Here is a 25,404-nt window from a genome sequence, read left to right as displayed (position 1 = left end):
TTTTCTCTTAACAGCTGATGCCAGAAACAGTATGAGATTACAATTATTTAGTAATTCTTATTCAATTCAAGCTCTTTATATGTTTGATTATATTGAAATAAGTGCTTTTCACCCACAGCCCTGGTTAGGGCATTTATACTATCATAATCACCACCTTATATGGGAAAGTTTCATAAAAATGCTAGAGTAGTAACCTTTTCAAAGAGTATTACTCATAACCTTTTATAGTAGAAATACAAATGGAGTTACAAGAAATTTATATGGAAAGACATTGTACTAAACTTTCAGTAGAAAATGAAGCTTTTTCCCCCCAAACTGCTGAAAGAGACCAACTTCACTTTGCATAATGAAAATATTGCAAGTTCTGTGACATTAACTTTTATGGTTTTGCTCTAACCATTTTAAATACAAACCCCACATTTCTTCAGAATTCAGGAGACAGTTGTTGCTTAGGCCCCAATCCTGCCAGCACTTAGTAAGTATTATGCCTGGTATTACTGTAATTTCAGTGGGCCAACTCATGATAGTCGGAATTATGCTTGGTTATAAGTTTTTGCATGTCAGACCCTTAATTTATAACAAACTGTATGTGTTCATGAGAAAAACCCTGTGTATCCACAACTGTGATATAGACATAATGCAATACAGAGTGCTAAATTTGCATCACTTTGGGAAATAGTTCTCACTCAACTTACATAACACTGTAGCCACAGAGAAGATAAGATGTAGACATGTGTCAGGTGGAGGTATGAAACTTTTTCCTCTTCTGCGCAAAACTTTTCCATAGGCCTGGATGTGTGCACAGAATATTTCCTATGAATTTTTTCATTGGTGGTAAGGGGCATCTCTTTGTTAGGTGTTTGTACAGTGAATAGCAATATGGCCCTGCTCCATGACTGGGGCCCCAAAAGGTTACAACAATGCTGTTGCTACTACTAGAGCAAGGCTATAAACATGGCTTGGATCAATAAATCAGGTCCTTAATCTGCCTTTGAGGCAGTGGGAGCTGGAAACCCAATTTAATAATGGTTGTCAACAGTGGGGTCATCCCTACCCTATTAAGTTTTTTACCATAAATGGGGCAAAACTTTTCAATACAATTCCACAAGGCATGCTTGAGACTTATTTCTTAAAAGTTCTGGAAAATTTTGTGTTCTCCTCCTCCCTGTAACAGGCTAAACACTTCTCAGTGCCAGATGACAGATCTATTGTTGACAAAGCTTGCGGCTAACAGCTCAATCTGCTAGTATACTAGAATTGCAAGAAACTTGTTCTTCAGTCTTCTCCCCCAGAACTGTCCACTTTCAGCCCAGCCTTTGATCGCCTTACCAAAGCCTGGATCCCCAAGGATCAATGGAAAGTAAGAGAAGCATACCATAAATATTTCCCCATTTATCTCCTTTTGAGTTTGATAGTTTAGTTATGCAAGTGCACACCTAATAAATGGCTTTGGTGATTCACTCCTCTGAACTTGGCTTTCATGTTTAATCATTCCACAAATACAGCATTGATTCATTTTTGACTCCACCTTGATTCATTTTTAACTGCATGGAAAAAAAATTTCTACTACTGTGCATGAATAGAGTAACATTGAGAAAGGAGATAAGATTTATAAAATCTACTGCCTATGTTACATCAAACACAGTTATAATACATCTAAAATTAATCCAACTTTAAAACAAGGTAACATTTACACAGAAATCAGTAAAATTGTGGTTTAGCAAATTTGAAATAATTAAAGACTTGCTTTTAGGCTGAGATGGTTTAGTGCAAATTTCAGGCTGGAGCACTTTACAGGCAACGTAATAGCTCTTTTTAACTCTGTTGAAAAACTTGCTCAAGATTAAACACTAAAACTCCTGGATATAGCAGCCCTATATGGTGAAGACCGTTGAACTGTTTTCCATCACTGAGGGATTTATGCAGGAAAACAAAAATCTGCATTTTAATATATAATTTTCTGCAGAGACATCCCTCAGGATGTCCCTTCCTTACCAATCTTTTGGCAGTTTTTTAAACTGTTACCACTAAACAATCTTCCCTAAGTTATAAAAGGAAAACTTTTAATGGACAGTTTGTGAAAATACAAGTTTCCAAAACAGTTATACTGATATGCATACATGCCACATGAGCTACTCAGTGTGGTGTGCATTGACAGTTACCCATGTTACATTAGTTGGGAAAGTACAACTTGTGCACAGTAAGAGCAATTGTGCTAATCCCCACTGCCCAAGTGGGGTATACTTCTTGGAACACTTGCCCTTACAGAGGTTACACAGTCAAACAATACCCGACCCCTAGATTAGCAGGGTTTTTTGTTTTAATAAAGTAGTCTCTGGGGATGACTTGGATAGACTATTTGTGGCCAGTGGAAATGTAGCTAGGCTGCCCAATACAAAAAGTACAACAAGCTGGAAAGTAAATGGATCACAAGGAGAGAGAGTTGTATGCATGTGGACAGAATACTAAACGTTGTATATTAACCAAAAGTCACACATTTCTTCATATTATAACCACACTTAATCTTTCCTATAAAATACACAAATGTATTTTTTACTAGAAGATTTAAAACAAATAAGTCAACTTAGAGCTTGTGAAATTTATTATTGACAGCCTTAGACTAAGTCCTTTTCTTCATAGAACAGGTACAGCACAGACAGCTACCTTTCCCGCACCTCAGCAATGAGCTTCAGCAATAACCTGAGGTGGGTGGGGGAGGGGGGAAGAAGTATGTCACTTGTCTTGCTTATTCAGTATTTGGTATCTGAGTGTCAGTAAGAAAGGGTTTTGGTAATGTGACCACTTGTTTTCTACAGTTGGACTACAACCATAAATTCACTTCACATAGGCCACTGAACAGCCATTGGAAGATCTATCACTAGTAACAAGAAATGGACTTGAAATTGTGATTTTAAAAAGGTGAAATGCTCCATGTTCTACTTCCAATCCATGATGCCAACCTTCCTCCACCAGAAACATATTTCTGGTAATTTTTCAGAAACCTCTTCCCTACAGTACAAGAAAAGCAGATCACTACATGCCATGAAAATAAACAAACTCAAAATGAGTATCTGAATTCAACTAATACTGTGTGATTTTTATGTGAAGCAAAGATCAAGGAAATAATGGAATCAGGTGTCTTCTCACTGTCTGATATCATTAAAAAAACGATGCAGCAAAGCCTCTTTTGCAGTTATTCTTGTAGCTGGGTTTAGATCCAGTAGCTTATCAAGTAGATCATAAGCCTCATCAGGAACTCTGTCCCATCCTTTCAAATCAGTTGCTTTTTCTGTTATCTTAATTTCCAAGCCACTGTTACCTTCATGACAGTTCTTCAGAGCCTGGATTTTTTCCCCTGGTGGTTGGGGAGCAAACTCTACCTTTTTGTCTGTGTCAATTGCCAAAGCAGGTTCATAAAAAGAGTTGGTGTGCACATCACTTGCTGTTTTAGTACAGCTGCTATTTGTTCCTCTCAGTCTTTCACAGAGTGTTCTTAAATCCTGTGCTGGGACCTCTTTAGTACACAGTATTGATTTGCCTATGAGGAAAATATGGTGTTTAGTAAGCATTGTTTTAATACATACATACAATTGCAAATAAATTTCAGGGTTTTTGAGACCTCTCAAAGGCCATAGCTGTCCTTCATTAGGTGCCTTCTTTTAAAAAAGAAATGATCAATCTCCCATGGTTTCCAGCAAGCTGAGTCCAGCATTCTGCGGCCATGGCCCCATTGAGAACAACTGACAGCTAGTAGCCATTTTGAAGAGGGTACTTCTACATGAAATACTCTAATACATTAGAGTAACTCTTCACTTAACCTTGTAGTTATCTTCCTGAAAAATGCGACTAAGTAAAACGATGTTATGGGGAAATTAATTCTTAAGCGAATCCAATGTAAATAGGGGCCATTAGGTTCCAGGGACATTTTTTTTCACCAGACAAAAGACTATTACTTACACTTTTAAACAAACAATTTAATACTGTACACAGCAATGACGATGGTGAAGCTTGGTTGAGGTGGTGAAGTCAGAGGGTGGGATATTTCCCAGGGAATGCCTTACTGCTAAATGAACTAGCAATCAGCTGAACTCTCAAGGGTTAACACGTTGTTAATACAGCCTTACACTCTACAAAGCAGCACAAATAGAGGGAGGGGAGAAAGCATGGCAGAGAGAGAGAGACATGTGAGAGAGATGCGCATTGCCTTTTAAATAGATCAGCAAGTTGAGACAGCAGATGCTGCTAGCAAGCCCCCTCTGTCCTGAGCCCTGTCGTATTACCAGCCTGCTCTATGGAAATGGGGAAGTGGGGTGCAGGAACGGGGACACCCTGACATTGGCCCCCTTCTCCCACCCCCCCCCACCACAGCAAGCAGGAGGCTCCAGGGAGCAGCTCCAAGGCAGAGAGCAAGAGCAGCACATGACAGTATGGGGAGGGACAGCTGAACTGCCAGCAATTGATAACCTGCGGGGCAGCTGCTGCACAGGGAACTTAGGGGGAACATGGAGCTGACAGCAGGGCTGCCAGTCCACCCTACTTCCAAGCCCCCACAAGGCTGCTCTTCCTGCATGCAGTGGACAAAGCAGTGGCTGCCAAAAGAAGTTATAAGGGAACACTGCAGAACTTTAAACAAGCATGTTCTCTAATTGATCAGCAATGTAACAACGAAACAATGTTGGGATGACTAAGTGAGGAGTTACTATATTCTTATCCCCAGCTTAAGTAGTAAATGGGGGGGTTTACCATTAATCCTACAAAAGTCATGAAATGTAGCTTATACAGAAGATTTCAGTGAGTTAACTATAAGGGTAGTTCGAAGTATCTGTTATGCCAGTATTAAGATCATTTTTTGGGGAAAGAGACTTCTTAATTAGTTGTAACAAAGTAATTAAGCCAATTAGCTGAATTCTCAATTCATTCTGTATTCAAGAATGTGTTGTAATTTTGGGGAAGGTATGCAGTATTCCTCATACATAAAGTGGGTAAATCCCTGCTTTAATTACAAAACCCAGTTCAGTCATGGAATCACTGGCAGTGTTTCCATAACATACTGCATACTCTGTATTTGGATAACATATGACACCAGGGGTAGGCAACCTATGCATGTGTGCCGAAGGCGGCACACGAGCTGATTTTTCAATGGCACTCACACTGCCCGGGTCCTGGCCACCGGTCTGGGGGCTCTGCACTTTAATTTAATTTTAAATGAAGCTTCTTAAACATTTTACAAACTTTACTTTACATACAACAGTTTGTTTATATATTAGACTTATAGAAAGAGACCTTCTAAAAACGTTTATGTATTACTGGCATGCAAAACCTTAAGTTAGTGAATAAATGAAGACTTGGCACACCACTTCTGAAAGGTTGCCAACCCCTATACTACACTAACTACACTTGAAGAAAAGAACTATAAGGATCTCTCATACTTGTTTTTGGATAAATTATTTGTGCAGTGGCAAATAACTGCCTATTCATATAACTTGAGAGAAACGAGGAACATTAAAAATTTTACTTTCCTTTTGTTAGCTTTTGCATTTTTCCTATGTTTAATACTTTCCTTATATAGACTTGGTAGTCATGAGGTTTTTGTATTGCCATTTTACAGCAGGTTCCACAGTTTCTGGCCCCATAGAAAACAGCAGAGTAGCATTCTGGAGTTGTAGGAGGTGAGGCAGAAGTGCTCTTACTTAAACTAAGGGAGGACAGATGGCAAACAGACCAGTAGCAATATTCCACATCATCCAGAGATAGACTTTCTGAAAGTTACAGCTCAGAAACTGACCCATTGTGTGACTTTGAAAAGCTTTTGTTTGTTTGATCCCAATGCACATCAAATAGTTAAAACTAAAATTTAAACCACTTCTGGCCAGACACACCAACTTTAAGATATTTTAACCAATTTATGTCTCTTTTACAACCACTGCCTTCGATTACTAGAAATAAAGAAACATGAAAAACCCAATTTACCTTTCTTTCTTTATGCTGTTTTCCATAATTTGCATCTCCCAGTATGGAGAATGAAAATTAATGTCATCAGTTTCACTTTCAGATATTAAATGCTGCAATGCTTGAGTTATAAACAATGGAAGGGAGGGAGGGAAATGTTTACTTTTATAAAAAACCCTGTTTCCACTGGAATATTTTTAATCCCAAATACTTCTAATAGCTTTTTCTTTTAAACAACCTAATAGTTACTATATCCATATTTTCAGTCACATTGATTTAAAACTTCACAGCATTTTCTGCAGGAATATGGATGTTAGCTCAGATGTTCTAACCAAATTCCTGTAGGAGTCATTACATAGTTGCTATATGCCATTCCCAAAATTGCTGCATTTCAGTGAAGGGCAATATATAGTTGGTAAGGAGTTTAAGAATTCTTTAGGATGAACAGCACTATATAAATGCAAATTATAAACATTAAACAGATTTTCTGTAATTAAACTTGCATACCAAATGTTTTAGCAGCCTGAATAGTTTCTCTGGATCCACGAATAGTCATGATTTGTGCCAAAGCAGTTAAATCATCACTTGCTTTGTAAAATGGATACCGTCCACTGAGCAAAGAAAGGAATATGATTCCTGCAGACCACATATCAATTGCTGCAATTGAAAGCAAGCTTTTTAGTAAAAAAGAACCCACAACTTTATCACCTAGAGTCTAAAAAAACCCTGAGGACCAGCAAAGTTTCAAAAGAAATAATGTGATGAATTACTTATTCATTTTGTTGAAATGTAAACTACATGGTTAAAGTTGAAGTTAAGTACAGTTTTAGGGCTGGTCTTAAGGCAGCAGTGGTCAATTTAGTCTAGTGAAGACCCACTAAATCGATGGCAGAGTGCTCTCTGGTCAACTCCAATCCACCTCTGGGAAGAGTAAGGGAAGTTGACTGGAGAGTGTCTCCTGTCAATGCAGCGCAGTGAAGACTCAGGGGTAAATTGACCTTAGCTACGTCAATTCCAACTATGTTATTCACATAGCTCAGGGTTCTCAAATTTCTGTACTCGTGACCTCTTTCACATAGGAAGCCTCTGAGTGTGACTCCCCCCCTTATATTTAAGATTTTTTTTTTTTAATTTATACCATTATAAATGCTGGAGGCAAAAATGGGGTTTGAGGTGGAGGCTGACAGCTTGCGGCCACTCCCCACCCCTAATAACCTTGTGAACCCCTGACGTAGCTGAAGTAGCATAACTTAGGCTGACTAACCCTAATGGTAGTGAAGACAAGCCCTTAGTCCCCAGTCCTGTAAGCGCGTGCATAGCTTGACCCATATGAATAGTCCTATGACTTTCAAGGCCTTAATCTGATGCTAGTTTTAAGCACACAGTCACAGTATGCAGATACAGCTCTAGCCAGTACAAAGTTTTTTTAGGGAGGGGAAAAAATATTAGGCTGGTGGATTACAATGCTTGCCAATAACCATTAACTTAAAGTGTTTTAGTAAAAATACATGCTCTAGAGATTATCTAAAAATTTGCCTAGAGAAAAGGAAGGTTAAAACATACAGCCAACACTAATTCCAAATAATTAAATATCTGAAGTAATTAATTTTTCCTGTAACAGTGGATGATTTGGCGATTCCAAATGGATTTATCATACTGAAGACTTTACCTCTAACCTGAAATCACCTGATAAAGTAACCACCTTAAGAAATGTAGCACTTAGGAGTTGTTAATCGTTTTCAAAGTTTTATGAAGAGTACAAATGTGTTGCGGAAAGTTGCCCAAACATGATGGAAACTTTCAGCATTAGAGTTATGAGAATATCTGTAACTAGCACGGCTACCCCTCTGATACACGAGAATATCTGTCTGCCATCATTTTTTGAGGGATAGTGGGGAAAGGAAAAGAGGGGTTGAACAGTTCTGTGTGTTTGAGAGAGAAATAACAGCTTTTGTCTTTTTTTAAAAAAGGCCAAGGGAATTCAAATTTTTTTCCAAAAAGTTTGTTTTTTGTAGAATGAATTATACAGATCTGAATTCAATTATTTCACTTACAAAGACTCAGAGCTCTGAATATGTAAAGTGCTAAGTTACCTGAAAATGTCAAACTAGTAGTTATACTCTTAATGAAGAAATAGCTAAACAGATGGAATTATGGGCACACAGTTGCAAAGTGATATTTACACTTCTGCAGGAGGATCTCAAAATTATAATCATTGATGAAGTTAGCATCAGATCCTTGTGGGGTAGTTAAATATTAGCCTCACTTTATGGATAGGGAAGCAGAGTCATAGACATTACAGGTTAGATCTACAGAGGTATTTAAGTGCCTAACTGCCTCTTTAGGCATCTATGTCCATGATTTAGGTGCCTCTGACATTCTCAAAACTGCCACTCAGCTGTTGCCTAATCCTGTAGATGACTAAATTTCCACAAGTCAGCATTTGCGGAGTTAAGTGCTGATGCCACCACTAAATTAAACTAATCTAAGCCCTAGCTCAAACCAAGCCATGAGACAGCATTCTCAAATTAGGCATTCTCCTGCAGATTGGCACGTGTGTCTATTTGCTTAGAATACTAACCTTGGATGTGAGGGACCTGACTTGAACCCAGCTCTCCCACATCTCAGGTGAGTGTCCTAGCCACCAGACAAGTGGGTATATAGGTGTGGGAATCTCTCATGTTGAAACTGTTGCTGTTTGTATAAATAAATATTCAGAGAGCAATACTGACTATAACCAAATGGTTAGGGCATTCACACTGGATGTGGGAGATCTGGGGTCAAATCCCTGTCCCAATGATTATTTAATACAAAGTGGAACAGTTCCAATAGGTTAGATTGGCATGTGTCTGTTTGCTTAGGTCACTCACGTGGGATGTTGGTTCAAGTTCCTGCACTGCCTGACTTGAAGCAGGAACTTGAACCCACAACCCAAATGAGTGTCTTAACCTCCAGGCCACTGGGTATTCCAGAATACGTCTTTTTTTTTTTTTTGGGTGGAGAGAACATGAAAGGCCTGGGTTTCAGCTGCTAGGGCACTGGATACCTAAGTAGCTCACCTGGCTCAGGCACTTAACTCTAGGAGAAGGTTCATGGTTGAGGATACCATGTGGAGGGAGGTGCCTACCTCTAGGCCTGTCAGTCAGGCACTTAAGGCCCAGATCAATGGGAGTTAGGTGCCTAAATACCACTGAAGATCTGGGTCTAAGACCCACCCCTGACCTCTGCTTTTTACTCTGGGTTAGCTTAGGTGGCTCCTCACTCAGTTTGCTGACTTATGATGTTGCCTCCCTTGACTGCCTAACTCTCCGCAGCTTGGGTGGCTAACATGGAGCTGAGGAGTCCACTAGGTAGCAGGGCACGTAGGGTTTAGATGTTGCAACATTGAGCATGTAACACAATATCTTTGTGGATCCTGTCTGAAGTGACTTAGGCCACAAAAATAAGTCTGGGAGAACTAGGATTAGGACGCATCTCTCTCAACCTCATGCTTTAACCTTAAAATTCATTGCTCTCAATGATTTAATCCATGATTTGAGTGTTTGCGTTTCTTCATATTTCTCATGTATCATAACTTTCAACTACTCCACTGACTATTGCCTTTTATTAGTCTCACTTTTCACAAACCCACTCCTTTCCACAGTATTTACATCAGCTATGTGGCTGACAGACTAACCATCTTTTTCACTTTGAACGACTAGGCTACAGAAGTCTTTATCTTTAGATTTTTTTTGAACTCAAAAAGGGGTGTGTGTTTTAACTAGCAACCTAATACAAGTGCACATCTCAATAAGACGAAAGGAAAGCTTTATGCAGTCTGAACCCCGACTTTTCTATCCAAGAGTAAGAGTTTTGGGGATCGGAGGAACCTGTTCAGAAGCAATCTTGATTACTCAAGATATTAATTTTATTAAGGCTGTTCATCTCACATCCATTGATTTCTGGATGCCTGCACAGATCAAATAGTCTACATCAGCTTTTCCTGTAGACTTAAGAATATGTTTGCAGACATACTGTGTTAATTATACTTGCTCTGAAAGCACATTGTTTGATAGAATCTCTCTTTTTAAAAGCATCTGAAGTATAAACAGGGTGGGGGAGGGGGAGGAGAGAAGGGCACTTCAGAACATTTAAATTGACACAAAGCCAAAACGTTGGACAAAAGCTGAAAGTTCTTTTTAAAAAGACAAACTCTACTGAACTGCTGCATATGGCTCTTTACCTTAAATGAATGCAAGATGTATTCAAGGTTTAACATTTTAAAAAACATTCTTAACTTGTTCTTCATTCTGAGTAATGAACACTCTAATTAAAAAAACCAAAAAAACAACAACCAGGAAATGCTTGAATAATGTTAGAAAGGACAATAAAATGAATTCCATATGTAAACAGAAAAAGAGTTCTTAGAATCAGAGAAAGTAATATGCACAAATGGGGAAAACACAAGTGTAGAAGAGTCACTAAATTCAGTCTGATGCATACTACCTGTAGTCTGAGTAGGGCACTTAGTTAATACCTCTGGTGCTCTGAATCCTGGTGTACCTGCCCTAGGAGCAACTTGCTGATGTCTTGTAGTAAAAAAGAAAAGCGCATTTAGAGTGTAATAGGAAACAGAATTCATAATGTTTCTAGTTACAACAGAAGACTTTTAAAACTATTTCTAACATATGCTTCCATGAGACATGTCAAGATTGTGGTATGTTCATGTATTAACATTTTAAACAGGCAATATTAAATGTGTTGAATACAGACGATATTTAGAGAGAGAACAGTATACAAATAAGTTGCATGCTTCAGTCATGATTATGTTTTCAGTTCCATTCAACTGCAGCATGATTTCTATTAAGGGCTGGCTTACCTGGGGAGATTCAGAAAAGTTAAGATGAATTAACTTCACACTTTTAGTTAAAGCACTAGCTTAAGGCCAATTTACTTTTGAATAAGAGCATCCGCACAGGTGTGTGAAGTTAAAGCACATACAAACATTTAGTTAATTCATCTTAAAATTCTGAGTGTCCCCCATGTAGACCTACCTGTCTGGCTTGCAGGGGTCAGGTTTGTTTTCTGAATTAGTAACTTGAACCCCCTCATGCTCAGTAAAAATGGCATGTTTGACTAACAAGATTAAATGATTGTCAAAATACAGTCACATCAGACCAGGAAGTAAGGCAACACATAGTATTTTGGAAACTACACCCAGTAAACAGAACTTTCTCATTAATGCAAAGAATTGTTGGAATAACCCACATCCCTGATGGGGGAATGGCTCATATGAATGGAAGTTAACTCCACATATGGGATGGATTTGAACTAAAATGCCGAATTGTTTGGCCAGTCTGACTATTAAGGCGTGTACATGATAAATGTCCTTACAATTTACTTACACATGTCTAGAGAAAAAAAAATGGTAAATCTAACTTCCCTCCCGATCTTAGGCTATAAGACAAAATTAACAGTTTCCCTTTTAGCGATGAACAACCAAATGTGCAGAAAACAATATGTTAAAGGGCAACCAAAATGCCTTAAATACTAGAACTTGTTGAAATTTCAAATGAAAAAAGTGACAATTTCAGATGTGGTATTGCTATTTTTGGAACAGTTCACACAGTGTAAGTTTCCAGATACAAGTTAAATTTGTTTAACAAATATGTTTCCTCTTATTTACTTGCCAAGACCTGAGTTCATGGTTCTGTATTTCCCTTGCACAGCACTTGAAGGGTACTGAGTTCTTGTAGGTGCCTAGAAATATCTACAATAAATGGAAGACATGACTGACTCTTGCAAGAGAAATATGGAACCCTGAATTCAAGTCTTGACTGCTTAGCTAAGTAGCGCCTACATTTGTCAAATGTAGGGTTTTAAGATGTAAAGTTTTCATAAATTAATAAAGTAAAATAATTCTACATTTTCAGGTTTTGGGGGTTTCTTGAACAGCATTTCAGTTCATTTTTAAATGTGGTTTGGCCTACACTTAAATTTTGCTGGCATAGCTATGTCTGTTAGGGATGTGAAAAGTCACAGAGCTAACAGACATAGCTATTCCAGCAAAGTCTTAGTGCAGATGCAGTTATTGCAAGGAAAAAAAAAAACAAAACAAAACAACCCTCTTCCTGGTTTAGCTTATTCTGTTTGGGGAACTAGTTTAAGCTATGCTGCCAAAATAACTGTTTTGCTGGTTTAATCATAGAAATAGAAAGCTGTAGAGCTGGAAGGGCCTTCAAGAAGTCATTAAGTACTAAGGCAGGACCAAGTAAACTCAGACTATTCCTGACAGGTGTTTGTCCAACCTGTTCTTAAAAACCTCCAATTATGGGGATTACACAACCTCCCTTGGAAGCCTATTCCAGAGCTTTACTACCCTGAAGAGTTAGAAAGGGTTTTCGAATATCTAACCTATATCTCCCTTTCTTCAGATTAAGCCCATTACTTCCTTCTTGTCCTGCATTGATAGACATGAAGAACAACTTGTCATAGCCCTTACAGATATTACCATATCTGAGGACTTGTCAGATCCCCAACTCAGTTTTTTCCTCAAAACCTTTTAGCCTTTCTTCATAGGTCAGATTTTCTAAATCTTATCATTTTTGTTCCTCTCCTCTGGACTCTCTCCAGTTCATCCACATGTTTCTTAAAATATAACACCCAGAATTGGACACAGTTCTCCAGCTGAGGTATAAAGTAGAGTGGACAATTACATCCCATGTCTCACAAACACCACTCTTCCTAATACATCCCAGAATATTAGCCTTTTTTCAAAATGGTATCACACTGTTGGCTCATTCAATTTTTGATCTATTGTAATCCCCAGATCCTTTTAAGCAGCAGCACCATCTAGCCAATTATTCCCTATTTTGTAGTTGTGCATTTGATTTTTCCATCCTAAGTGAAGTACTTTGCACTTGCCTCTACTGAATGTCATCTTATTGATTTCAGACTAATTCTCCAATTTATCAGGGTTGTTTTGCATCTAATCCTGCCCTCCCAAGTGCTTGCAATACCTCCAAGTTTGGTGTCATCCACAAATTTTATAAGTGGACTCTCCACTCCACTATCCAAGTCATCAATGGAAATATTGATTAGTACCAGACCCAGGACTGATCCCACTAGATACACCCTCCCAGTATGATGCTAAGCTATCAATAACTATTCTGATAACCAGTTTTGCAAGTTTTCATCTAGACCACAATTCCCTAGCTTGCTTGTGAGAATGTCATGTGGGATCAAAAGCCTTACTAAAGATCAAGGTATCACATTTATTGTCCCCGGCTCCAATCCACTAGGACAGTAACCCACTCACAGAAAGAAATTAGGTTGGTTTGACATGTTCTTGACAAATCCTTCTTGGCTATTCCTTATAACTCTGTTACCCTCTAGATCATGCCTGCACAACATACGGCCGGAGGCTCACAGTACGGCCCATGATGGGGAATCAAAGGGCTCTGGGCTGCCTGCAGCGGCGAGCCCAGAGCCCTTTAAATCTCAGCTGCGGCCAGGAATCAAAGGGCTCTGGACTGCCCGCAGAGATTCCCAGCCGCGGCTGAGATTTAAAGGGCTCAGGGCTCCCTGGTAGCTGCAGGCAGCCCAGAGTCCTTTGAATCCCAGCCGTGGCTCCAGCGGATGGGCTGGGGCTGGGATTTAAAGGGCTCAGGCTCCCCTCAGTGGCAGGAGCTCTGGGCCCTTTAAATCCCTGCCCCAGCCCCACAAAGCTCCGGTTTCCCCCAGCCACCAGAGCCACGGGCCTTTTAATTTGCCCCTGACAGCTCCCAGCCACCTCTTCAGCTGGGAGCCCCTGACTAATTTAAAATCAAGTATCACCTCCCCACCCCCAACCTTCCTTTTTTGGCCCACAGCTGTTTTGGTGGGGGCGGCGCTGGGGAAGGAGGGTTTGTTTCTGCAGGGCTGGGCGGTGCTGGGGCGGGGTGTTTCCGTGGTGCTGGGGGTTTTCAGCCCTCAGCTGTTTTCTTTGGAGTAATGTAGCCCTGCCACTTTACAAGTTGTGTAGGCCTGCTCTAGGTGCTTATAAATTGATTGAATCATTTGTTCCAGCATCTTTCCAGGTATCCAAGTTAGGCTGCGTGCTCTATAATTCCCTGGGTCCTTTTTTTTAACCCTTTTTAGCAAAGAATGAAACAAAAATAGGTATTGAACACTTCAGCCTTCTTGATGGCATCTGTTATTAGCTTTCCTTTCCTGCAATAGTGGACCTACACTTTCCTTACAAACTGTTTCTGCATTGAGAAGGGTAACTGCTATAGGTGTGTGTGTGTGGTGTGTAAATATAGGAAAACCCATCTACGTGTAAATAAGGCCTGTCGCAAACGCATTTCAGAATTTTAATGCAGAGATCTTACTGAAATTTAAAAGTCCCCCACACCTTAAAGGAACAGTCTTTATATACACTAACATCCAATGGAGAAAACTCTTTCAATGTCAAACTGTTTTAACTACAAATAATTGCATTTATCTGCAATGAGAAAAGTTAGCACTGGAAGTGAGTACCATATGAAATCCATGACCTTTGTCAGGTTAGAATACACATTGTGTTCTAATACATGTAACTTGCATAGGTCTAATGCTATCTTTCATTTACTAAATTAACTGTCCAATAAATCTAAGTTTCTAACCTTGCTTGACAGCACAGAAGTTGATTTTACAGAATCATCAAAAGCAAATTACCTTGAAAGGCAAACACTGCAAACTCTATCTGTTGCATAACAGTCACAGGTCAAGATAGCTGGGCAACTGTTGGCAGCTTTCCTGGCTACACCATTGTTCACTGCTTTTGTAGAAGTCTTCTTCTTTGTTGCTAATTTTCTAGATGCAACATCCATCACCTTTGATTGCTTTATAAGCTGTAATATAGATGTTATATGTTCTAAATATTAAACATTTAAACGCTATTTCCATTTTGCTTCATTATTCCGCTTCCCCTTCCATTAGTGTAGAAAGCACTAACAAAAACATGTTACCAGTTTTAAAAGAGGAGACCACCAGTCCTATTTACTGATAACGCAAAGGCTAATAAGAGTAGCAAGGGATTTAAGATTCGTAAAGTTAGTGGTGATTTTCTTGGGAAATTAGACTTTCAGTGACTACTACTAATGAATATATTGTGGATATTAATAAGTACTTTGAAATTACAGTAATGTTTACCAGTATAATGTTGTTTAGTTATTGGCTAGGGTTTTGTCTTGTTTGTTTTTAATTAAGAAAAGACAGACTCTATGCAAAAATGGGAATGGAAAAACACTAAGAAGTGAGTTAGATGCTAGTATTTGGCTATATTATTTCACAGCCAAAACTGCCAAGTTAAAATATCACTGTTGGCCAAACCCTCTGCCTTTGTTCATAGGGTTTTTCTTGCTAATGTCTAGTTTTTCACTAGACATCATGCCCTGATTATAAACAGTATAGTAAAAATGTTTATTACAAACTTAGTCTGTTTTCTCTGTAGCCTTATCAACTGCAGAACACAAAAGCAAGTTTTTGGAGTAATTTCTAAGCTACATAGATACATAGAAAAAGATTAATTACTATATAAACAAAATCATGTGGGGCAACAGCTAGACCATAACAGTAACTACTGTGACTTCAATAGCTTGAAAAAAATCTCTTAAGTCTTTAGTAAATGTAAGACTTTGCTAAAATGCCAATTCTGTTCAATAATTGTTAGTGCCACAACAAGTCACTAATAGTAGTTAGGGATATCTAGTACTGAAACACAGTTAAGTTCCACAACTATTGTATAATTGATTGTGTTCCTGGTGAGCAGTATTGCTTACTTTTATTGTGGAGCTTTCCTGGTATGTGGAGCTATGGATATTAAAATTTCTCTCTCCAAAGACAGAGCGCTGGACAGAATGGTGTGCAGACCCATCCTACAACAACGAAAAAAGGACAATAAGAATTTTATCTGTAACACTGTCAGCTGTAATCTAACAGTATTTAAAAGTATGATGTGACATAAGGCAAAAACAGCTGCATGCAAGTCATTTCCAGGCACCAGCTTACTGTGGATGAAGACAACAGTCTAGACAAAACCATAAACATGCTTACAAAACACATCCCTTCAGAAATATGCCAAGACACCCTGAAATTTACACGTACAGCAGTTGTATTTCGATGTGCAACTAAACTAGAGATGAGAAACTTTCTGTGGGGAGGGAAGCCATGGTATGTATTGCTAAAATGTTAACTACTTTTTATATAAGGAGATTCAGGGGCTCACCAAACATTATTGCATTTTACACAGCATGCAGCATTACGTAAGAATCCATTATTTTTATTATTAGATATAGTAGACACTGAATGAAGTAATGTTCAAAGCCTATATAGTTATTCAGAAACTAGTTCCATTTTTACAAAACAGTTTAACTCTTACAAAACGTTTCTAACATGTTGCATAAGTGCACACACAGTAAGATTTGGAATTGGAGCCTGACAAATTGTTTTAGTATTACATCTCCCCCTGTTGGATGAAGTAATACATTAAATAAACTCGTGGCAATATTAGTGAAAAAGACTCAGAACCTTTCCTCCTTTTCCTTGTTTAATCTGCATTTGTGAAAGCGAGCAGCACCATTTATCAGATGTTTTTGAGGCTGACTGTTGAGCTATCTGTCTAGATGCTGCAACATTGACAGAAACCCTGTTTCCCAAAGTTAGGTGAGGCTTATTTTGTGAGCAACTTTCCTGTTGGCTTTCAGACTGGGCAACTCTGAGTAGTTCTATTTTCGTATCGGGGGTTCCTTGTGCCAAGCCAAAATCTACTAGGGCATACCTAAAAGACACAAATTTAAAAAAAAAATTTAAGAAAACTAATATTCAAAAAAACAGTTCCTTAGAACAGAAGCTAAGGTATACATTGGCATTTATGAGGCAGAGTTTGAAAAATTTAGCTGACCCCTCTTACCTAGATGCTTTAAACATATTAACCAGGTGCAATACAGTTGTTCCACTATATCCACTGCAATTTAAAGAACAGTTATGCTGTAGCCATAATAGAAAATTGATGATCAAATGAATGTTTTTAAAAAGTCTCATTCTTGGGGCTGGTGAAATATAAAAAAAATTATCCAATACAGTTTGAATACTAATCAATAAGCCCTGCCTACTATTATTTTGTTACTTATTTTCTCTTATTCCATTTTCTGTTCTTTTCTTATCATGTGTTGTTTCCCTGAGTTGTTTTCAGTGTCAAAATCCCTCCCCCAGCATCCCTTATCTTACCTTTACCTAATCCCTATATTTTGTCAATTTCCCTCTGAAATTTTATACACACCCACACCGGGCTTGAAAATTTTACTAGGCATTTAATAGCCAGAGGACTAAACCTAATAGCTCCAGACTTATGAAAGATAGTGGACATTACTGGCAAGGGGCAAATGTCCAAGCAAGAAGTCAATCCCCACCTTGTACCCCCACCAAGCTACTAGAAAATGGGATGATGCTGAAATTTCTACCAGGGTGCTGCTTGGGGACTCCATTTTCCATACCAGCCTTTAGCTAGTACATATACATTTAAAGCCATCATCTATCCCACACTGGATGCTGGAAAGGAGACTGAATAGTCTCTTTATTCCCCACATCTCATTGGCTACTATGAGACTGGGTGGGTCTCTGCTACTTTAATCTTTCCCTAGGCTTCAGGAAGATCTGAGTGGAGTGTCTTTGCTACTTTATCCTTCCTTCAGCTTTCTGGCTGCTACCAAAGAGGGCTTTACAACCCCACCCATCAGTCTCACCTTTAGGTTCCATTCTCCTAGTCAATAACTCCAGTGCTTGGCTCAACTATTGTTCACAACTACCTCAGACAACAACAGCTGAGTGAATCTGACTTGATTCTTATCAATTTCACTGCTGTCCAACAGGATCACAACAGTAACAGTGAAAACAGACAAGACCTATTAGTTTTCACAATGCTGAAAGTTTTGCCAGATTTCAGCAGCACAATTGGAGCTGGCTGCAGACTTCAGAAGATATGACTGCATTAGTTTACACTTGATTCATATCTGAAAGTTTTTCTTTGCAATGATGAGTCTGGAGTAGACTATGCCCAGAGGCCCCCTGCTGGAGGCCTCAGGGTCCTGCCACACTTATCCTAGGAAAGGAGCAATGGAAAGGTCCTCCAAGGAGGCTAGAATGACTGACTGCAAGGGGGGAAGCAGTCAATGAAGGCCCAGGAGGGCCCTATAAAAAGGACCTACAGAGCCAAAGATAGGGTAGTTGCTGCTTGGAACTGGAGAAGAAAGGACTGCATGCATGGCTGACTGAGGGAACTGCAGCACGACGGACAGCTAAATAGGGGCATGGACTGGGGGAGCAAGAGGCTCCTGGCTGGCTGCTAGGACTGAGCCAAAGACAGTCTACTAGCAGGGACCAGGGAAGCAATGAAGGCACTCTTGGCTGGCTGCAGGGACTGAGCCTGGGGCAGTTGCAGGAAGACAGTGTCTCCAGGGAGGAGGCCCTGGAGATATGGCCCCATACCAGGGGTGGACTGGTTTAAAGCCCGTGGACACCCTCAACCAGAGGGGGCGCTCATGAGACGGGGGTGTTGACCCCATTACATTGAGAACAACAACTTTTTTAAATTGAAGACTTTGGTTCCACAAAAGCTGGTGGCACATACACACAAAATGCTTACTACTTGCCATGGGAAAGTCATTTGAGTCACTATTTTGTTTCATGAATACAACAGTTGACTCAACATCAGATCTCATAAAACACTTCAGAAACAATAGAATGCTTTTCTAAAATGATTCTAGCAGAGTAAACAAGCAATATGGGAGAAATTCATCTTCTAAGAGTTAAGAAAATTACTTTCACAGAATTTCTAGATGCATAGATTGATGCAAGACAGTTTTCCCTATAAAGTTTTACCTTACTCTTGTATGGACTGCAGTGAAATATTTACCAAGCCATAAGGATATAGCTACTCACTAACAGGAAGGCAACTATGAACTCCTTGCAAAAGGTGGACAATATCACCTAGCTACCTTAATTTAGTTACATGCTGACAAGAAATTAATACAACCTGACCTAGTTTTAGGAATAGCTAATTGTAGAAAAGCTACATAGTGCAAGACAATAAAAAAAGAAAAACCCCAAAACATCAGCTATCTTGCTATGTACACTTGAGGTGTGCTGCAAGACACACACAGGTTGAAAACCTATGTGGTACACAAATAATGGTCAGTATTAACTATATTAAAGTAAATAATGGACAGTGATTTTATTTGGTTTAATCTTATTGAACATGCAACAATTTTACTAGTTTTACTCATTAGGTTTAAAAATTGTTATTTTTTAAAAGTATTTGCCGTTCTGTGATCCAAACTTTTTTCACGTTTACTATATTGTTTTTTTTCCCACCCTGACCAAGTCCCTAAACTCTAAATAAAATTATTTATTTATAAATGTATTTCTACTGTTTAAGCCCATATTGTATAGCTGGAAGGGAAAAACCTCCAAACTTAATTTACTATGTTCTTCCTAGGCACACATTCCCAAATCAGATCATAATAAAAGTCATCTGTGTAGACTTACTCTTTCAGCCGCCTGTTGTACAGGAAGTTACTAGGCTTGACATCACGGTGAACAATACCAAAGTGATGAATGCGCCTCAATGCTTTAAACAGATTAAACATATATTCTCGTACTTCTTCAAAAGAGAGAGAGTTCAAAACGTCCTGAAAGATTTGAATATTGTAATTTTGCAACTCTTTATAATTAAGTATCTTACTGCTTATATAAAAAGAAGGCTGAGACTTACCAAAAAGGATTCATGTTCCAGATATGGCATAACGATAACTACCTGATCATTTTTTCTAAAGCAATATTTAACTCCCATAACGTTATCCTGCCCCCTAAAGGAAAAAGAAAATACTATCTTGAAACAAATAGAAAATAGGTTATTTCACCTGGCTCCCACAGAAAACTTCAGCAAGCTTTTTCTATTAATACACAAATTCCATATTGCCAGCTGCCTAACACTGATGAACAGCCATACAAAGTACCAGCATGTACTCTGAACACAATCCCCTCATTACTTTTCTCAAAGTGTTTCAGTCTTCAATTTGCAACGAAGGGCTCTGCAGACCATGGGGGCTTCATGGCCCACTTTTAGGGCTTGAGTCTACTCTCATGGATTTGCATGATCCATGATTGAGCCTTTTGAGAGCAACTGGTTTAAAATGTCAGATAAGAGCTATTCCAACCACCTGTCTTGGAACCAGCAAATATCAGCAATGCACCTCTATTCCTAAACCAGTGAAGAGAATTCAGTGCCAGTGGCAGTATTTTCAGATGTACTAGAGAGGATTCTATCATAGTCATTTCCTACCTAAAATATGTTTGATTGCATATGTATACTGTGTAACTCTTAGAACTTTTTACTAGCATATACAAAGTCAGTTGCAAATTGAGACTAGCGTAAAGCAACATGAGCATTATAGCTAACATGATCCATTTATGGTACACCCTTGATATAAAGAGTTATTGATTTTTATTTTCTTGTGGTCAAAACTTCAGCAAAATGCAAGTACCACCAAAACTAAAAAGTAACTAGACACACAACTTTTAGTTTAGATGACACTTAAATTTAGTTGACAACTTTTTTTTTTTTTTTAAATCTAAAGGAGTGTCTTTTGTTTACCTACCCTGCTATTGTAAGGCACTGAAGTTCAGCAGCAATTCGTAGAGGATGACTAGTTGGAATTAGGTGTTTCAAAGCCATTTTTTCCTCACATCCTGCTTGTAGCTGGGCTGTGGCCAAATAAACGGAACTAAAAGTACCTGTAAGAAAGTATGAAACCTATGTTTAACAGCTTTGGATTAGCTAAATTAAAGTATTTCATGTTACTGGTCTGACTGCTGCACTTGTGCTGAAAGAGACTATTTGAGTCAAGTTAAGTTTGACACAAAACAACAGGTTTCAAAGTCAAGGCGAAAGCATGAGGAAAACTTTTAAAAAGTGGTTTTAGTACAGAAAGCCACTTAAAAATTTGTCTGATAACCCTGAAGTACTTAAGAAAATTAACCATGAGTGTCCAGAAATTGGGAAGTACAAAATAATTAATAAGAAATGTTACTAGACCATAAAATATAATTTAAAGTCATTACAATTGCAAAACGTTAGACTTGTATGCAAGCATAACAAGACTATAGTTGCATATACAGATCACAGTTGCCAGCAGGAATCAACCCTAGTACTATCAGCAACAAAAACACAGGCCCCTCCACTTGAGCTAAAGGAATAACATCAATAACTAGCAAGCCCTTTACCTTTTTTGGGGAGAGAAACTGAAGGGAGGATATGACCCCACACCCTAAGTTAGTGCAAGTGGAAACACATCTTTGCATATAAGCCTTCAGTATTTCCGGAGTCACAAATGTCACTTCCATCAACAGGGTTAGAAACACCGTTATAAATTAAAATAAAGTGTCATGAACAAACAACCTTATTTAATGACAAGAAGCATTCCATGCTCTTGAACTTTCAGATTGCTGTACTGAACTAAATATGTAGCTCTCTTTTAAAGCAGCTTTACAGACTAGTAAGTTTTTAAACATTTAGCAAGCTATCACAAGTATTACAATCATAAATAGCTGTTAAAAAAACCAAACACCTACTTTATATACTTTCAAATATAAGAAAAGTCAAAACATTAAGTTTAGAGGAAAACTTTCATCAAAGATTTTGCAGGTAAAATTTTCAAAAATGTGTCAGCTCCCATCCTGCAAATGTTTACACATATGCTTAATTTTATTGCCCTGATTTCAATGGGATTATTCATAGTAAAGTTAAGCATGTGCATGGTCACAGAATTGGGGCCTAAGTCCCATTGTCAAATTTTAAAAATTTGACAATGTGCCTAGTTTGAGCCCATATTTTAAAAATCTTTGCAATAATCGTCCATTTTCCTCTCTTAGCCCCGCCCATTGGGTTTAATATGAGAAAAGCAGAGACAACTTTACTGGTAGTGAAATGTCTCAGAGTATAATTGTACATTTAGAATGTATACCTTAGAGACAAATATAGGTGGATTAAATTTTACGTAGACACACTTGGCTAAATCTACTCCAAGAGCTGCAGCACCCTATAGATGTTTAAACTGCCTGGTCTAAATCAAAACAAGCTGTTTAAATCAGTCTACTTTGGTAAGAGGTTTCAAGAATCTGGCAGGAAAATCTCTTTGGAAAAACCCTTATCTACAAGCATTTGTACTTGCAACTAAAATAGAAGAACTCCCATTTCCTTCTAACAATACTAAAAAGCAATCCACAAAATGGCAGTCATACTAGAATTTGCCAATATTGGACTTCATTATATAGTTTTATACTCTTAAAATCTGTATTTCTTAAGTACATCAAAATTCAATACATTTACCTTCTCCAATTTTTTCCTTAATTTTGAACACATTTACAAGCTGTGGCACTGCTTCATAAAGTTTTTCAATATCTATTTTTACTCCTGTTGAGGGAATAAAGGAAAACAGAAAATATTTTGCTTAGTCTCAGTTTACTAGTTAAGTTTCAGGACACGTATTAGACTTTAATTCAGATAAATGAGGGTGAAATTGCATAAGTAGTAGTATAAAACAAACCGGGGCTCTAGTCCTGCAAAGACACATGCAGGTACATTTGAATAACACTCATGTGCATAAGTTAAACATGAACACGCTTGCGGGTTTAGTGCCCAAGATCGCAAAAGAGTAGTAAAGATTATTCCAGTTAGCATGGTGTCAGGCACCTGAGGCATTCACATAAAAATATTGTACTTTAAATTGTCAAAGAATGTAGTTTGAGGTAATCTGCAAAGAGTTTAACTTTTTTGGCTTGAGACTCATGATCCATGAATATCGACCTTTGTCTTATTTATTTATTTTTTGGTCCAGACCTCTGTTGATTAAATTTGATGTCTCTAATCCACCTTCATGGACAAACCCAACTGAGAGGGGCATTAAACTCTGCCCTTCCTGACATAACTGCTAACTGAATGCCAACAGTACTGCCCCCCTCTATCACGCTCTATAAATTATATGCTGCTATAATGTTTTGTTTAAAACTTTTAAATTGCTGCCACTCAGCACAGCATGGCCAACCCTCAAAATTAATAGGATCTCAGATTATAGTTCAGAGACTAACATACACATGGAGTTAGTAATGTCACCATTTCATAGAAGACAAATCTATACTGGCTGCTGAGAAATGGGGTATGTAAGAGGTAAACTTCAAAGACTACAAAACAAAGAAAAGGGTTTAAAAAAGGAAAATATTAGGAAGACAAACTCGTATGTTGTTATTGGAGGACTGTTAAAAATATTCAGATAAAAAAGCCTTGCTGATTATATTTAAATTGTTGCATTTTATACTCCAATCACTAGATGGCATAGCAAGGATACTGCATCCTTATAGGAAAGCTAAGGAATTTCACTCAAAGGATGGGCCCTTGTTATTTTAGACAAGTATTAGAGGACTCAAATGCATTCTAAAAACAAAACAAACAAACAAACAAAAAAAAAAACACTTCTTTTGTAATTTTCAGAGAAATTCTAATTTGTTATGCTGTCTTATGTTCTATTGTCATGCAACAATAAACCATTATGCTACTGCTAAAATACTATAAAACCTTAGAAGATAAAGCATATGAAAATACACAAGGCAAGTTACATTTAAAGTTGAAACATTTTACAATGGTTGGGCTCAATTAGTGTCACCCTTTATCACCATCTGTAACACTAGTGTTTGACTCCTAAGTCCATATTTAGACACCTAGACAGATAGCCTGATATTTCAAAGCAGTGAGAACCAAAAAGTCATTGGCCCATACTTTTATGGAGTTTGTGGCTAATTACTACAGCAAGGGTAAAATATTCCTACAATAGATGTTTTCAAGAATGGTTTGTATTGTTTTCACATAATAAAAATGATGTATTTGGTAGGAGCTAAACTCATATGTATTATACATACTAAAACGGTAGAGGGAAAATCATGTCCAAATTAACACATACAATAGCAAAATGTTTAAACTAGGATTATATATTATACAAAAGAAGCATAGTAAGCACTGATGTAATAAATACCATGAACAATAAAAATCAAATTATAAACAGTCATACCAGAAAGATTACAATAGGCATGTACTCTGTATGTATATGTATTCCCAAACCCACACGAGCCCAAATGAACAAATTTCACTGCTGCAACATAAACAGAAGACTGAAATGTGACTCTTGAATCCTTTCCCTCCTTTCAAGAACCTGAAAACAGATGTCAGAAGTCCCCATTAGAGTTTTAAAATAAATTTTAGTTGAAAGTTAATTACAAAAAAAATATACATTTTAAACTGCTGAAGGCTACTGCCCCCACTCTGTATTTCATCTCATCATTCTTCCTCATCTTTCCCCCACTGCCAAGTCTCTTCCCCTTCTTTTAAAATATGCTCATTAATAGTTGTTACCCATCCAGCCTTTCCAAGCTTGTATCCACACTGCAAATATAAAATTAATGTTAGTAATTTTTTAAAAACTCCTAACATTTAAGTGTCTGCCAGTGGTTGGTACTGGGCAGGCAAAGGTGCATCAGATCTTTTTTAGAAGAAAAATACTATCATTTTTCACCCTATACTTGTTTTGAAGTGTTTCAGTGACTAATTGTAGAGTGTACTCCTGGGGGAATTTTGTGTCACTGCGCATGCACAGAATTCATGTCCACTGCCGATTTCTTTGCTTCCCTGCAGAAAAAATTACTTCTGATGGGAAAGCAAAGGGAAACTGCAAGAGCAGTCATGAGCTCCTCCCCGGCAGCACAGGCAGGTTGGTTCAGGTGCCCCGAGCAGTCGATAGAGATGTAAATCACCAATGGCAGGGGGGAGCTGGGCAGTCATGAAAGTGAAAGAGAGATTCTCTCTCTCTCTCACTCACTATTGCAACACGCTCGGTGTGGAGGGACAGAGTTTCAGGGTGTTTCTGAGGAGGTAAGCATGGGGCAGGTTCTGGCCCTTCAGGCAGAGCTGAATATAGCAGCCAGGCTGCTTAGTAAATTGTTCCCATTGTCTTTGTGAATTCCCCCAGGAGTATAAAACAGGTGTAAAAGTTTTAAGGCTCCTTCACATTGCCAGAGGTATATAAGGGACAGTATGGCCTTATAAATGCTTAAGGTGCTTTCGTGATTAGAACAGGTCTAAATTTTTGGACTCAAAATATTCCCTATCAAAATGTGCTCCATGAACAGTTGGCTGCTGACCATCTCCAGAAAGGTTAGTAGCAAATATTAATTGTGAGTTTGATTCCCCTGCCCTCACTTGCTCTTCAGTTGCCTATAATGTAACACTGAGCATATGGCTGCATATATTTGTTGACTAAACTAGAAATAAAGGGTCAAACCTAACAACATTACTATTAGGCAAGGGGCTTCAGGGATTTCCTCCAATTCTCTCCACTCCCATTCTCTATC

At 38.3% G+C, this 25,404-nt stretch overlaps 1 protein-coding gene across 1 annotated transcript in view; it reads right to left on the bottom strand.

The window, feature by feature from the left end:
* Window positions 1-847: 847 nt before the first annotated feature.
* The window catches only part of CDC7 (cell division cycle 7), a 28,994-nt gene continuing 4,437 nt past the window's right edge, over window positions 848-25,404 (bottom strand). The window contains exons 2-11 of the mRNA XM_032772976.2: window positions 22,337-22,420; window positions 20,607-20,742; window positions 19,721-19,814; window positions 19,495-19,637; window positions 16,480-16,729; window positions 15,732-15,827; window positions 14,626-14,801; window positions 10,435-10,517; window positions 6,457-6,606; window positions 848-3,538 (exon numbers count right to left, since the gene is read on the bottom strand). Coding sequence (XP_032628867.1) covers window positions 3,144-3,538; window positions 6,457-6,606; window positions 10,435-10,517; window positions 14,626-14,801; window positions 15,732-15,827; window positions 16,480-16,729; window positions 19,495-19,637; window positions 19,721-19,814; window positions 20,607-20,742; window positions 22,337-22,420 — 1,607 coding nt within the window. The 3' untranslated portion in view covers window positions 848-3,143. The remainder of the gene's footprint in view (window positions 3,539-6,456; window positions 6,607-10,434; window positions 10,518-14,625; window positions 14,802-15,731; window positions 15,828-16,479; window positions 16,730-19,494; window positions 19,638-19,720; window positions 19,815-20,606; window positions 20,743-22,336; window positions 22,421-25,404) is intronic.

The sequence above is a fragment of the Chelonoidis abingdonii genome, chromosome 7 (assembly GCF_003597395.2).
Source record: "Chelonoidis abingdonii isolate Lonesome George chromosome 7, CheloAbing_2.0, whole genome shotgun sequence".
Lineage (NCBI taxonomy): Eukaryota > Metazoa > Chordata > Testudines > Testudinidae > Chelonoidis > Chelonoidis abingdonii.
Note: the sequence above shows the minus strand (reverse complement) of the source record. Positions and strands in the feature narration are given on the sequence as shown.